At 37.3% G+C, this 15,509-nt stretch overlaps 1 protein-coding gene and 1 long non-coding RNA gene across 8 annotated transcripts in view; one reads left to right on the forward strand and one right to left on the reverse strand.

Moving 5' to 3' along the window:
- Positions 1 to 15,509, reverse strand: part of LOC149112006 (uncharacterized) — a 137,678-nt gene that overhangs the window by 61,528 nt on the left and 60,641 nt on the right. The window lies entirely within an intron of this gene.
- The window catches only part of LOC110041625 (putative tRNA (uracil-O(2)-)-methyltransferase), a 166,184-nt gene that overhangs the window by 14,670 nt on the left and 136,005 nt on the right, over positions 1 to 15,509 (forward strand). For 6 of the 7 annotated variants that reach the window (XM_089289651.1, XM_089289648.1, XM_089289649.1 and 3 more), the window contains exon 2: positions 6,463 to 6,598. In XM_089289651.1, the coding sequence (XP_089145777.1) occupies positions 6,463 to 6,598 (136 nt within the window). Of the gene's footprint in view, positions 1 to 3,801; positions 3,853 to 6,462; positions 6,599 to 15,509 lie in introns of all 7 variants that reach the window. The other variant, XM_089289652.1, reaches the window with a different exon arrangement.

The following is a 15,509-nucleotide window of genomic DNA, read 5'->3' on the forward strand; positions in this document are numbered from 1 at the left end:
TTTGACTGATTTTATTAAATAAATAGACAACTTCTGCTGATACTCCATAATTTTTTAAGTAGGTTTAACATTGTATGGGGAGAACTGAATCTCTTTGGAGGAATATTGCACCCCAATGTTGGATAGTTGAGCCTCTTGCAAAAATATTGAGCTCTGATGTGGGATAATTGAGCCTATAGAGGGACCATGTTGTGATAATCTTGTAGTGATCAAAATAATAAAGGTACTAAAGCTGTGCTGAATCATTACCAAAGTTCTTGTGATTGACATGAAATACCTATTCCAGATAACTGCGATATGTTAGATTTAAAATTCAAATGAGTCATCAAGTACTGTGAATAGACTGATGGTCAGAAAAGCTTTGTAAACAATCGAAAATCAATCACATTCTAGGACAGGGAATCCTCCAGGATTCCTCGTGGTGGTGGTGGTGGTGGCAATTGTTTTTTTTTTTCCCGAGATGTTGTGCACCAATTACATGGTGATCCTACATTTCTAGGTGTTTGTTCAGTATCTTAGAGAACATTCCACAAGGTTTACTGAAAGCAAAATTGAGAATTCCAGAATAGAATATTTAACAAATTTGTCACAACAAGATACATATGTACATGGTGTGATAATCTCATTGTTCAAGCTCGTGCAGACAAACTTTTATATTAGAATCCAGTCAACGTATTGCAGAAATCAATGTTATTGAGCCAGTGCATTTTACTACAGGTATTCAAACTATTCATTTAGGTAACATAGATGATTTAGACTGTTTCAACAGTGCCATTCAACTTTGTACCAATGTCAGCTGTCAGTAAAACAGTTTTGATGATGTCTGAAACTAACTCTACTCTGTCAAAAGAGAATGAATCGAAGAAAACGTTCTCATACAACACAGCAACAAGAAAAAGATTTGTACAAGCCTGTAACCTACCTGCTTTGAGACAAAACAAAAGATTTTAGTTAACTAATAACACCACAGTATATACAGTAATACATTCAAACCTGTATATAATGGGCCTGTGTTAGTGGCCACCCTCTATTAAGCGGCTAGTTTTCAAAGTCCTGATTTTTTGCGCATAAAAACACTATTTGTGACCTGTATTAGGCGGCCACCTCTATTAAGCAGCCGTGACCACCCTGTAGCAGTCCTAGGTTTGTCTTTCTTTGTGGTTTCTACCTGTATTATGTGGCCACCCTGAATGTAACAACTAAGAAATTGAACGTAAGAACTATGAAATGACGGAATGAGATATTTTGTTGTGAAGTGTAAGTCATAGAAATACAGTACCGTACACCGTAAAAGACTAGAGGACAATGTCACACATATTATACCATTAAGATACAAGTTGGCACTGAACCTTGTTTAAGTATTGAGCGCTTGAGTTGCATGCATTTAGTTTTTTGGGACTTCAGTATTCATTTGATGACCCTTTATCAAACAGATTGTCACACAGGTTGGAACTGTCTCAGGAACATTCACACAGCTCTTTGTGGAAGCCAACTTACACTTTAATTTGTTGTTACTTGAGTTATTTGGCTGCCTTATTTCATGGATAGAAATGATACTGATACCAGAGGAATAGAAGACCAGTCAGGGTTAATCAGTTCCAGGCAAAGATCATAATCTCTCGGTTCTGGGTGATTCGTTCACTTGCTCCCATTGATACAAGTACACTAGTGGTGTGATGCTTGTACTATACCTCATGCTTTAAATAAAACGTAAAGTAAACAGAACAGATATCATTACGAATAAATTTGATCTGGCCTGATACCCTGATCTGACCCATGTTGATACATATATATACAGTGAGATATTGATCATAAGATCAACGATTAGTTTTTGTGATTTACACAATCATGTTTGGTTATTCGCAGAAAATAAGCATTAGTTGTTAGTTTTTAATCTGCTCATTGTGATCTTTAGATTTGTAAAAACACCTTTCACTGTCATTGGAAGTAGATGTGAGGAAAAAACTTGTGTTCAAGTGGTTAACTAGGTTGTAAACAAGGTGAACATGGTATTTGGCCCAAAAGGGAGGCTAATATTATTGGTGGATGCGTAGTACACACATACCATTAATGATATAATTGGCTGCTAGAAATACTGGTGTCATGTAATGATACAAAGTACAAAGAAACGCTCACAGGAAATTAGCACTTGAAAGAATCAAATGTGGGAAAGTCAATTGAGCTAGACATTAATTTCTGTTTATGCACCGGCATAAACAGCCACTAAAACCCAAACGTTTTAGCCTGTCATTTGTTGCCAAAATTGATTAAATTGTGAGCAAGTTGTGTAAACTGTGGGCTGGGACACAAAATAAAACGCTCAAAACAGCCTGTCACAAATGATTGCGTCTGCAAGTTCTTCATGGTCTTCATGCCACACCCTTTTAAATAGGGAAGAAATAGATTGTCTTGAATCTGTACAGTATGGTAGCCAAATCAATAGCACAATCCAACGTTTTAAGCCTGTCTTTCATGAGCAAAATTATTGATTGTAAACTGTGAGTTTCCAGAACCATACTTCACAGGAATCTTACATTAGCAACGCAAAGAATGGTTACACAAGAATTTCTTACACAAGAATTTAGAGAGGGCTCACATAAACATATCATGTTTACATGGACACGAGGCAAAAACATGACAGTGTTATCAGTTTACAAATTATTTGAGATTATTAAAAGTGTTTCCTCTGATCAGTAAAGTTTAGTTTTGAAGTACCCATGGAACTGAATGCCTTAGTGGGAACAAAGGAAAATTAGGAAACCATGGAATTTTTTCCCATTATTTGATGGAAAAAAAACCTTAACTGTGCTTTAAATCACAAGTCAATTGAGAAGAAAATAGCTACCTGTTAAAGAAGGCCTAATATATAGATTTAGCCAAGCCTAAAACCGGAGCTCCTGGGCCGGATTGTTCAAAGCTTAATTTAGCTAACCCAGGATGAGCGAGAATTTTGATTTGAGTTTCGTTAGTTTGTGGTGAGGTTTTCTGTATATTGTTTGTCATTCTGTTTTGAGTTTGAATAATCTCAAACTACACAGAACAAAAGTAGTGAAAAACATTTGTATACAAGAAAAATTTATACTTTAGTTTACTTTGTATCCTGGGTTAGCTTTAACTGGCTTCCAAACAACTATTTACAACAAGTTAACCTGATATGAGCCCATGATCCAACCAAAAACTAGCACTTGGTCAGCAGTCAACTTTGAAAAAAAACGTGTGACCTCAATGTGCTCTAAACTTGAGCCCGCGATATGGTCACATGATACTGGTCAGCAGATACCTTGTTTTGACAGGTGACATTTGAACATATTATGGATGTCCAATATCAAAGAAGTATGGTATAAACTGAGGATGCAATTGTCTCCGTTAACCTAATAGCTGGAGTATGGCCGCCATCTTGTATGACTTCAATGTTGTTGTTGTCGTGCGTATGTGCGCATGAGCAATACCACTAGCCATGATAACCATGGGAAAATCAATGCATGGGTTTCCTTTACTTTCCTATATGGGTATGGTGCTCCGCTTGGCAGCCCTTTGGGCCACCACTGGAGCTCCGCTAATAAGTAACTGTCAGTAACACTTTAAGCAAATTTAAGGCTTGGTAAAGATTTTGTCTGTCAGTTAATAAAAAGAAGGTCAGATAAAAAAATACAGAACATACACGGGTATGAAGTCTTAATGCCCACCTCCCAGATGTACTTGTTGTGTGTATTTTTCCCATTTTTTAACTTGGAAAATATTATTTTCCAAGTTCTAGTGGTGAAGCGATCTCACTCCGTCACTCCTTCACTTCCTCACTAGGTGACATCCTGTTACACATTTGAAGTCCCGGGGGAACTCCCATGTTAAAAGGTCAGGAATGCTCGATGGACAATTTTAATTTTACTCTGAAAGGAGACTAATATGGGAGTTGCTGGAGCGTCATTAGGCCCCTAAAAGATACCATTTAAAACGGAATAGGTTTGACTACTAGCCACTGTTCAAGAAAGGATCCCACACGCACTTGTAGACCTGACTCGTGTACTCGAAAGATCAGCGGAAATCAAGCCTAGAAACAGAAGTTAAATGAGAGCATTTCTGTTAATTAATATTTCTTTGAGTGCACCCTAAAGGATACTTTGACAGCTAAAAATGGTGACGTTTCGTAGTAAACACCCAAAGTGAGACCAGAATCCTTGATTTGTACTTGAGACGACAAGCATCCCCAACCTTTTCATATAGGAGTTCCCCCTGGAACTGAGGCATGGTTTAAGCGCCATGCACGCGCAGGGTTGACATTGATGCAATCAACTACGCTGCCAAGTACACGACTAAAATGAAAGCAAAATTTTCCTCCTGTGACCATTAATCAAGTTTAATGAACCTGTACTTAAACCAGGAACACTAGAATAGTAGCATAGTGCTAACCACTAACTGTTACATTTTATGTTATGAAATGGAAGTGGCAAGCCTATTTAACATGTGATTAGTGTCTGGTTGTGAGCAAAAGGTATTTAGATGTATTTAAACTAAACCAGAGGAAGGCTGTCAGAGACGCCAAAAGTGCTGTTGCAACGATTTTGTCATTAAAAATATACCAAAACTGTTTTTTATGTTTCCATTTACCATGAAGTTGTAAGATCTTTATAAAATGTGTTTGCTTATAGACCTCTTGAAGGCCATTTTACAGTTGCTTGCACAGTGTCAAGTTGGTTATACTTTGAATTTCTGACGCAAGTACTCAATATCTTACTGCAGAAATGCTCTACATTGAATAAATTTTTGCATGAACGTTTTTATAAACAGAAGCTACCTGTAATTAAATAAACAGCTCATTTCCTGAAGGTGCCTGCTCATACAGGTTTAACCATACTCGACTGCCGAAAAAGAAGACATTGAAAGTCACAAAATTGACGAGCTGTATGAATTTTTGAATGATTCAAGCCGTGATGTTTTAGATGATCAACAGTCGAGAATTGAGGAGAATTCGAACGACGTTTTCCACTGTTTATTTATACGATATTGTAATAAATACACACAAATATGGACATGGCGAAATAAGGAACACAGTTGATAAATAGAAGAAATGACATTACACAACACTGGCAGTTCTGCAGTCTTTAATATTGCTCTGGAAAGGGAAGGGGAAAAAAAGAAGTTATTATAACATGGGGTATTCGTACTTGGTCACCCATCCACCGAACAGGGCTTAACTTTGTGGTGGACAAGATGTGGTGCTGTCCTTGTGGTATATATAATAGTGACTCTACGCTGATCGCATTTTTTAGTGCAGAGTGCACTATTGGGATGGTTTAGGGGTTGCTGTTCGGTCAGGCACTAATGCTATAACACAATAAGGAGTAAACTTTATTGTTTGTTTAATTAATTAATCAATTAGCCTTGTGGGAAGGGGGGCTGGGTGGTGTAGCTAAAAGGTGCCCATGTGCATTACACAAAATGTGTCATGCTAACATTACTTTCTTTGATAACATGACAAAAAAATATATATGGTTTTGCAAATCTCAAACTATCCTTGTGGTGCTATTCAATTCTCTTAAGAACAAAAGCAATTTGCTCCAAACGCATGTGCAGATTAGTTAGTGTCAAAAGTCGACTATATGTTAGGTGAAAGATACATTTCATTCTGGTCTACTCACAAATGTTGAGTTCTTTTTCTCCTTTTTTTGTTGCAAAGAACACTACTGTGGTTTCGTATCTTCTGGATTCTTCCATAACTCGTTTCAAGAAATGTTGTCTGTTGTGTGTTTGCCAGGGTTCAAATAAAAAATGGAAACGTATTGCTTCTCCTTATATAAAAGAGAGCCAAGAGTTCATATTCAGCTGAAACTTTCCCGCGTTAGTTACATGTAAAACTAGTAAATTTGTGACAAAGGAAACTTCGTTATTATTGTGGCAGACTCCGTGGCACTTACTGAAACCACCAACTAATAATTTTATCAGTCGATGAGGTGACTCGCTCACCGATGTGGGATATAATTTCGGTCAAATAAACAGCTCTTCCTTCAATACTTCTTGTTGAAATGCTCCGCAGTTGTGTTACTTGATAGCATTGTGTAGTAGTTTGACGTGGTTTTATTGTTAACACCAAAGCTGGCTACAGAATAAGAATGCACTGTTCTGTGACTCGATAGACAAGGATAGCCTGCAGAACAGGCAGATTAGTGGGCTCTAGCGCTAGAGGCTACTAATTTGCCTGTACTGCAGGCTAGGACGAGAATAACTCGGTCTTTTGGACCAATAACTTCATGAATGTTTTCGACAGATTTACATCTCCTTGTGTATTTCTCTTACCGTTGCATTTTGCATTTCTTAACAATGACAGTGGGCTTTAACTTTAACTGAACCTATGGATTAAAACCTCAAGTCAGTGGCATCAAAATTGTCACTTCCATTTTCCAAGTTGAGTGGCTCATAGCCACTTTGATTGTACATGTACTAATTAAAATATTTCTATTATTGCAGAAAGAAGCCAAAAAAGAGTTTACTTTTTTCCTCTTTCACTTATGGCCTTTGAGAAAGATGGGCTCAAAAGCTTGAATGAGTCGATGTCATATTGTCTACTGTATCAACTGGTTTCTCATAAGGAACAGGCTGCAAGGTACATATTAACTGATTTGCATATTAAAATACTGGGTATCTTTTTACTTTTGATCAGCATGAAACTAAAGAGCTCAACTTCGATCTAACTTAAAAATCAATAAAAAAAAGTCTTTGAAGATTCAGGGTGAGGCATTTTGAGGCCACTATCTTCATATTCACTAATTAAGGCCAATCTCTTGATTTTGTCTTTGCCTCTCCACGCACAATTGAATATCACAAAATTTATGCTTTTAGTTGTATCCTCATCAAAGGAAATGAGGGAGGCTCGATACATAAACTTAGGCATAGTGAATGTTTTGATCAATTAAATTTTACCAATTAGTGTTAAGTCTCTCCATTGCCAGCAACTTAATTAAAACTCAAAGAATCGCAAGTCTTAAATTAAAGGTATTTAGATGATAATGTTAGCCCATGGAAAGTTTTGTTGTCTTACCATCTAAAGAATGTAGTAACTAGTTTTCTGCTTCAGTACAATCTCAGTCTCTTGTGCCTAACCTGCAAATTACCATTTTTTTTATGAAGAATGTCTTGAAGCTTGGTCTGACTTCAATGGCCATGTAATAGCTACAAAACAGGACGTTTTAAATGGGCTCATCTGGAACAACCAGAAGGTTCCACTTGATTAACAAGCAATCAATATACAAAAAGAAAATTAAGAGAAGCAGGTTTTGTGAAACTAGCAGATATCCTCTCAAACAACTCTAAGTTAAAAAGCTGGGATTCTTTTAGAGAGAAAAATCTCTTCTTGTCAGATTACCTCAGGACTCCTACAAGGCATTTTTTGTACCATTCTGCATAACTGGAAACTGCTCCTTAAAAATGGAGAGAATAATAATAACCAAATTGACAGAACTGTCTCAGATGATGATGTTCAAGAATGATACAACTAGAATGACTTCTAAATCAATCTATTCCACCCTGGTCAAACAAAATTTCTTAAATAATATCTCTGGTATTATGGACTGGAAAAATAAATCCTAAATTGTATTTTCTACACTAATAGAATCCTATTTAAAAGGAATTTAGTTCCTTCTCCGATGTGCACTTTGTGTGAAGATCATGAAGAAACTCTTGAGTACAGTCTAATCAGCTGTGCCTACACTAAAAATTTTTGGCTTTCTGTTATTAACCACATGGCCATGGGCTGAGCGCGGTTCATGTTCTACCTGTGTTTTTTTTTTTTTTGTCGGTGACCAGACCCAAACTTCCTCTCAGCCAAATTTTGAATCATGCAACCTGTGATGTTTATTCACCAAAAGCTGTTGAAACATTAATGCAAGGACAATGTTATGGATATTGTTTTCTTTATTTGTGTGTAAAATATATTTTCTTTTGGTTTTATCGAAGTTTTGGATTCGAAGGGAAATAATAAATACGCTACAAACGCTAAAAAAGGGTGTTACGTCAGCCATGGAATGCGCTGACGTTGCAGTTTTTGTTTCGCCACATGACAAATAAGATCGTGTTTACTTTGCATGTTTATTTTGCAAGAAGTGATGCTCATTAATTTATTTGTAAATTTGCGAGTATTTCTTGTGGGTTTTGGCAAATGAAGCGAATTCTTTGGCTGTTTCATTGCAGCGAGTTAAGAGATTTGAAGAAAAATTAAATATTTGCTGGGGTAAACAAGATCTTGCCAGAACTTGCAATGTTTAAGTCAGTGCTAGGGAAAATGAAATTAGCTGTGGATAGTGAAAACCCTCTGATTGTGTGACTAGCGTGACTACTTCAAAGCACAAACAAATTAAAATTTGACTTTTCAGGAGGAAAGCTGTTTATTAAAAGCATTATTAATAGCGTGACACTCGTTTCCTTTTGTACCATTCATATGGGCATATCCCCAGCAAACTTCCAGATTAAGACCATAACGTCATCACAGATTTCACCGGCGTCGACAAAACCTGGATCGGACCGGACCGGATCACGGATCGGATCACGGACCGGATCACGGATCGGATCACGGATCGGATCACGGATCGGATCACGGACCGGATCACGCATCAGATCAAGGAAAAAAATTCAAAATTTTGTTGAGCAAATTGCAGTAGAGTGACTACTGTGAGCGGAAAGTTTTATTTAATTCAGGTGTGATATTCCTTTATTCTTTTATAATATCAAGCCAACTGGGAGCTGGTCACAGATGAATTTTTTTCAGGCTGTTGGGTTTTGATTGCGATGATCAATCATGTCTTCATATCTTTCTCCGCAGTTCAGATAAATGATATTTCGTGTATTCACTTGCATCAAACTGTCATAAAACGAGTCAGCATGGTAATAATAGGACGAACGTATGAATAGAAACACAAAAACTAAAAACACTAAAAAATTAAACACCTGATGATTTCAAACAATTTCCGTTTTTGAGACAAGTCTATACTTTTACAAGATGTGAGTTTGGAATACGATATTTCGCACTGGAATAAAACGAAACAAACCATTTGTATTTCAAGGAAATGTAGCTGTTTTACAAAAAATTCTAGGAATGACATCGATAGTGTGAACGATAACGCAACCCGAGAATAAACAACATTTTAGGAGTTACGTCACGAGTTTTAGAGTTATTTTTAGGGTCGTAAAGAGTTACCTTTAAATAGAATAAAACCTTAAAATGATCGTGTTCTAGGATAGAAAACACTTAAGAGGCAAGAACAAATCAAAACGGAATGAGGATCGTCAAGGATGGCAAAGATTAACGGGGATTGCAAATGACGAACTTGAAAAACTAGGCTAGTTTTTTCAAGATGTGCAAATCGTGACGTAGCTCCTTCAAAACAAGTCATGTCCTTAAGCTTTCGTACGTAAGTTTTCTCATTTAACTGTAACGCCAACTGTAACGCTCACATCTGACACGAAAATGTAGCCGAGAATTAGCCACTGATAACAATTTCAAAAACGAGAATGGGAGGTTCACGCAAGCTTCGAGCCAACTAACGTTCAAATATAACTACATCTGCCTGTTCATTACAATTTAAATTCGTCGTAAATTAGGCGCTTATGTGGCTTTTTAAATGACCTCTTGTCATTCTCTGTAATTAACATGTCATTGCGTCAAATTCGGGATTCTTATTTTCATTTAACATATTTTAGTTTTCCACTTTTATTTTTTATTTATCATTATCTTATAAACGGTTTGATTTTAGTTTTTCATTTTTTTTTCTTTAAAACTTTTTTTTTTCTGTGATCCGATCCGTGATCCGATCCGTGATCCGATCCGTGATCCGATCTGTGATCCGGTCCGTGATCCGGTCCGTGATCCGATCCGTGATCCGATCCAGGTTTTGTCGACGCCGCAGATTTCACAAAGGCTAAGAGTGATGGTGCAATAAGTTATAACACAGTTCATGTTGATCAAGTGATGTGTTTACAATAATCAATGAATCATCAAGGACTACTTTGGAATGTGCACTGCATTGTGACTGTAGTATTAACAAAACAGTTAAATTTTAAAAGCGTGGTTATAAGATCTAAAGATCTTCTTGTTTCTTGGTTAAATATACTTACAATATGAAAATTCTAATTGATAAGCTTGATGAGATAACGATTCTTTTTGGTATCTCTGATGACAACCCAAGGATTGTTTGTTAAATCACATAATCATTCTTGAGAAATGTACCATTTATGTATGTCATTGTAAAAATATCAAGCCGTCTCTATCCTTACTGAAGGTCAAAACAACAGAAACTTGAAAACCAGAACTTTTAATTGCAAAAAAGAATAATAATGAATCTATTCATTACAAAAAATGGCAAAGCATGTCATAATTATTTTTCTCAATAGCTAAGTAGCAGGTATATAATATGATATATACATATACTGATATACAAATGTATTCGTACAAATATTATTATAATGGGTTTGTATTATCAACCATACCCTTAGTTAGATCTAGCTGACTGTGAATGTAATTCTCATCACCAGTCTCCTCCTACGTGTTGGAAAGATACATTACTTCCTACTTCATAGCTTTTACCGTAGTTGTGTATTGTTACTATGGTTACTGCCTATTTTGTAACATTTGATTTCAATATGTAGCATATTCCTTGCACATAATTATCTCATTTATATTAAGGTGTTGTTAAAGTGTTTTTACGCTTTATAGTGTTTTAATCGTTTTCGATTTAAAATTCTGTATTGAGTTTACCCTCTACCATCTATGCCCTACGCTCTTCTACAGTTCTATGTACGGGCGTAGAGGGTTACTGTTGTTGTAGCAAGTATTAAAGCGCATGGGGAATGTTTAGTGTTATTACAGTTTACAGTATTTTAATAATGTTTTTAATGTACAATTCTGTGTTGAGTTTACCCTCTACTCTGTGTGCTCGCTCTATGCTATATGTTCTACCATCTACATTCCACTCTCTGTGTTCTACCAGCTACTCTCTTCAATCTACGCCCTACGCTCTACGATCTACCGTCTTCTCTCTAAGCCCATCTACGTTCTACTCTCTATGTTCTACCAGCTACTCGAATTTGCCGAATTCAAGAAAATGCCATCAAATTCGAAGCAGAAGAAGCTCTGCGACTGAGTGAAGGGCACAGATGATGACGAAGATACCCACGATGAAATTGCAGATAAAATAGAAGAGCAAAAGATCAAGAAAGCCAAGTTGAAATCGCCATTCACAAGATGAAAAAATCAGCTGGCAGATTAATTAGAAGATGGATTGGCGAGTAACCGTGAAATAAGAGCGTTGAGGAAAAAACTTGATGAAGCCCAAGAGAATGTTGTTGAAGATTTGACATCATTGGCTGTGTTGTATTCGGAAGCTAGAGATCGGTATACCCTTGAGAAAACAAGCCGCGAACTTGAGGAAATCGAGAAAGAATTCTGTAAGGCCCAAGAGAGTGGACAAGAATATTTGGACGCCAATAAGGATGAATTATTGAGTCGAGCATTGGGATTTTCCGGGAAATTGCATAATTTGCATTCACAAGATACGAAAGCTCACCACCACGTGACCGAACTGGAGGAGCAATTACACGGAAAAGCAGAATCTGTCAAGCGTGCTCAAAAGAAGATGGAGGAAGAATATGTCTGTTGTCAAAAAGAAATGGAAGCTGAAGTTAGAGAGGCAAAGGAGGAATCAGCCCGTGCAAAAGGAGATTGCAAAGAGAAATATTCGAAGCTCGAAGGTGCCATAGACGAGGAGCTTGAGTAGTTGCCTCCAAGCCCGCCAAAAAGGGATATTAAGCCAGAAGAAGACGAGAAGACTGTTGAAGAGTCACTGAAACATGAGCTCGGGAAAGACATGTGGAAACAATTGACGAGGGTTTCTATTCCGGTATTTAGTGGAGACAAGTGGTCGCATGGGAGCTGGAAGGCAGCATTTATGGCTTGTGTAAACAAAGTGCCAGCCACTGCAGAGTATAAATTGTTGCAGCTAAAGAAGTACCTATCTGGAGAAGCGTTGGCAGCAGTTGAGAGCTTAGGACATTCAGCCGAGGCCTATGAAGTGACCAAGAGCAGATTGGAGAGAAAATTCAGTGGTCAATGTCGTCAGATCAATTTGCACTTAGAGGAATTGGACCAGTTCTGACCAATTCGTCCTGGAAATGCCAAGGACCTAGACATGTTGGCAGACTTACTGGACGTGGTTGTGGTAAATCTGAAAGAAAGTGATGGGTGTTTGAGCAGAAAAAAGTGGAATGTGTTGAGACACTTCGTAAGTGGATCATACAAGAAGCTGAATTCCAGACTGTTGTGGCAGAGACACTATGTGGGCTGGCACGAAAACAAAGAGATAGCTCACACACATTCTTTGGTCAGACAAGTGGTTCAGGAAAGCCTGTTAGCACAAATTGCCCACTTTGTAAGAAAGATCATCCAGTATGAAGCTGCGAAGAATTTAAGAAAATGGATGTGCCAAGTCATTGACAAAAGGTTAAGTGGCTAAGACTGTAGGGCTGCAGAGGTGGACTTAAACAAAGGAAATTTGCCGTCGATGAAGACGCTTGGTGTGTTGTGGTTGGCTAAGGAAGAAATCTTCACTTACAGAGTGAATCTGCCAGACAAGAAGTTCCAGTTGACCAAACGAAATTTTCTGTGTAAGAAAGATGTCCAAGTTAACGATGTAGTCTTGGTAGTAGCAACAGACACACTGTGTGGGCAGTGGCCGCTCGGTAGAGTCGAGGCGGTCTGTCCAGGAAAGGACAAGCACATTAGAGTTGTCAAAGTCAGAGTTGGCCGCAAGGAATTGTTGAGACTAATCACCAGAATCTGCCCATTAGAACTCCTTACAGAAGATGACACAGAAGAATAGAACAATAGTGAACTTTAAGAGAACTAGAACTATATTGAACCTTTAAGCTAGAAACACACAAAACTCCTATTGATGGGTCGATGAGCCACACTCAAGAAGGGGGAGTATGATGTGAAGGACATTTTGTTATAGTGTACTCGAAGTGCGAATACTTAGGTCACGTGACTTTGAATACTTAGTGGATGTTTTGCGACCACATGGAGATGTTGTTTACTAGTTTTTAGGGTCGTAATTTGTCATAGAGATTGCTGTTCATTCCAAGTTCGAATAAATGGTTTAACTCAGAACCACCAGTGGTTACCCAGAGGCATTTACCACACTTGTATTGTCAGTTATAAATCTACTACAACTTTAGCACATCTATGTAAATAGTATGTTTTTGGGGTCCATATGATTAGCGCTAATTGTATGGCCCTCAAAATATAAACACACGCAATAATTAACATATGCATTAAGGCATTTCTTGTAATGTCTGTTTACAGCATGTTTCAACAGTTATTCACTCCCATGGGAAGTTAAACTTAGGCACACTTACAGTATGTGCTATATATGCTGTTCAATGTCAGTTATAATCATTCCCTGAAGAAGTCTCAGACAGAGACAAAACGCATTAGAAATAAGACGTCATCCTACAAGAAGTCTTCCTTTGTGCTGCTCACTGGTCTTCGTTAAAAAATTAAAAAACTAAAAAAAAATTAAAATTTCCAATAACCTTCCAAGCAGATGAGCGTAGAGTGTAGATCGGAGAGAAGCTGGCAGAATGTAGAGAGTAGAGCGTAGATGGGTTAGAGGGTAGATGGTGGATGGTAAGTTTGTAGAGTGTAGATTGAAGAGAGTAGCTGCTAGAACATAGAGAGTAGAGTGTAGATGGTAGATCATAGAGTGCAGAGCGTAGATCGAAGAGAGTAGCTGCTAGAACGTAGAGTGTAGATGGGCTTAGAGGGTAGATGGTAGAGCGTAGAGTGTAGATTGAAGAGAGTAGCTGGTAGATCATAGAGAGTAGAATGTAGATGGTGGAACATATATTAAGCGTAGAGCATAGGGCATAGAGGGTAAACTCAATAGAGAATTGTACATTAAAAAGATTATTAAATACTGTAAACCGTAATAACACTTTAACATATATGAGATAATAAAGAAAGCCATTAAATTACAATTACAAAACTTACAGCATTGCAGATGATCAAGAAACTCGCACTCGCAACCCAATATTTTTTATCACCATACTGGTTTTTTAAGCCTCTAAGCTAGTGTAGAGAGTAGCCAAAAATTCTTGAACTGATAAACTCGTAAAATAATAATACGTAGAGCATAGATGGTGGAACATGGAGTGTAAGAGCTTTAAGAGCGTCGCGCATTGACCGTAAGTGGAAGAACATATAGCGTAGAGCGTAGTCAGGGTAAACTCAATACAGAATTGTAAATTGTAAATGATTATTAAAACACTGCAATCTGTAATAACACTCAACATTCCCTAAGCGATATAACATTTGCTACAATAACTATATGCCACTGCACCTCTATGGTGTACACATATCCGAGAGAAATGGAGCTTAAACATTCAAAATACTACTGTAGAGTTGTAGAGCTCTACGAAGATTTCTACACCTAATCGAGCTTCATAAAACAGGCTGGGTATATGGTTGACACAAATGATGTTGCTATTGACAATGCGTATATTCCATTACTTATAAAGCAAACAAATGATGTGGAGGAAAATCTAAACCCTACAATTTTTGATGTCCATGATTTGACCGTCATTTTCTGCGAATTAGAGCATGCAGGAAATGGAAACACACTCCAACTAAACATAATGCTCTAAACGTAAACACGATCTAAAACTACTGGCCAGTGCCTTCCAGAATAACTAGCTTGTTTGTTTTAACAAATTTCAAGGTAAAACACTGGCCACAACACATTGGATATCAAAACAAATATTGAAAAGGATTATTAAAGTTTAAGATAAGAATACTACTCCTCCAAATACGTAAAATACTACTTTCTAATTAAAGTTTCCCAAATTACTCCAATTGTGATTGCACAAATGTCATTGTGTTTTAAAATGAACAAGCTAGTTATTCTGGAAGGCACTCGCAAGTAATTTTAGGTAGTGTTTACATTTGGAGCGCTTTGTTTAGTTGAGGTGCGTTTCTGTTTCCTGCATGCTCTAATTCGGAGAAAATGACGCTCGATAGGGTCGAAAAGGGTCAATTCAAGCCTCTCAGGTTCGTGCCTTCAGCATCTGGTTTTCTTTACAAGATCTTATCAACTTCAGTGCAACACAAAGAGGAAAACAGAGACTGCTAACAACATCTGACTCAAAACCCTACTGTGACAATCAAAATACAAAACTATAACTAGGGTATCTAAAAGATAGTAATGCTGCGGCACATTCTGTTGATGTCGACATTAGTTAGTCTTTGATCCATCTGCTTGCGTGTTAATGGTCATTTATTTCTGAAAGTAGTCACAAATTGTGTAGTGTTTCTAAAACGAAGATCACAAGCCTACTCCCTAGGGAAAAACAAATTTACATATATGGAAGAATGAAGGTAAATTATAATCGTAGTAGGTCCAAGTTGTCAAATGTTATTCAGTATGAACATTTGATCTGTTTAGGCAGTGTTATTTTCATATAGGTGTATCGGA

The sequence above is a fragment of the Orbicella faveolata genome, unplaced genomic scaffold, assembly GCF_042242905.1.
Source record: "Orbicella faveolata isolate gen_17 unplaced genomic scaffold, um_ofav_v1 contig_2, whole genome shotgun sequence".
NCBI lineage: Eukaryota > Metazoa > Cnidaria > Anthozoa > Scleractinia > Merulinidae > Orbicella > Orbicella faveolata.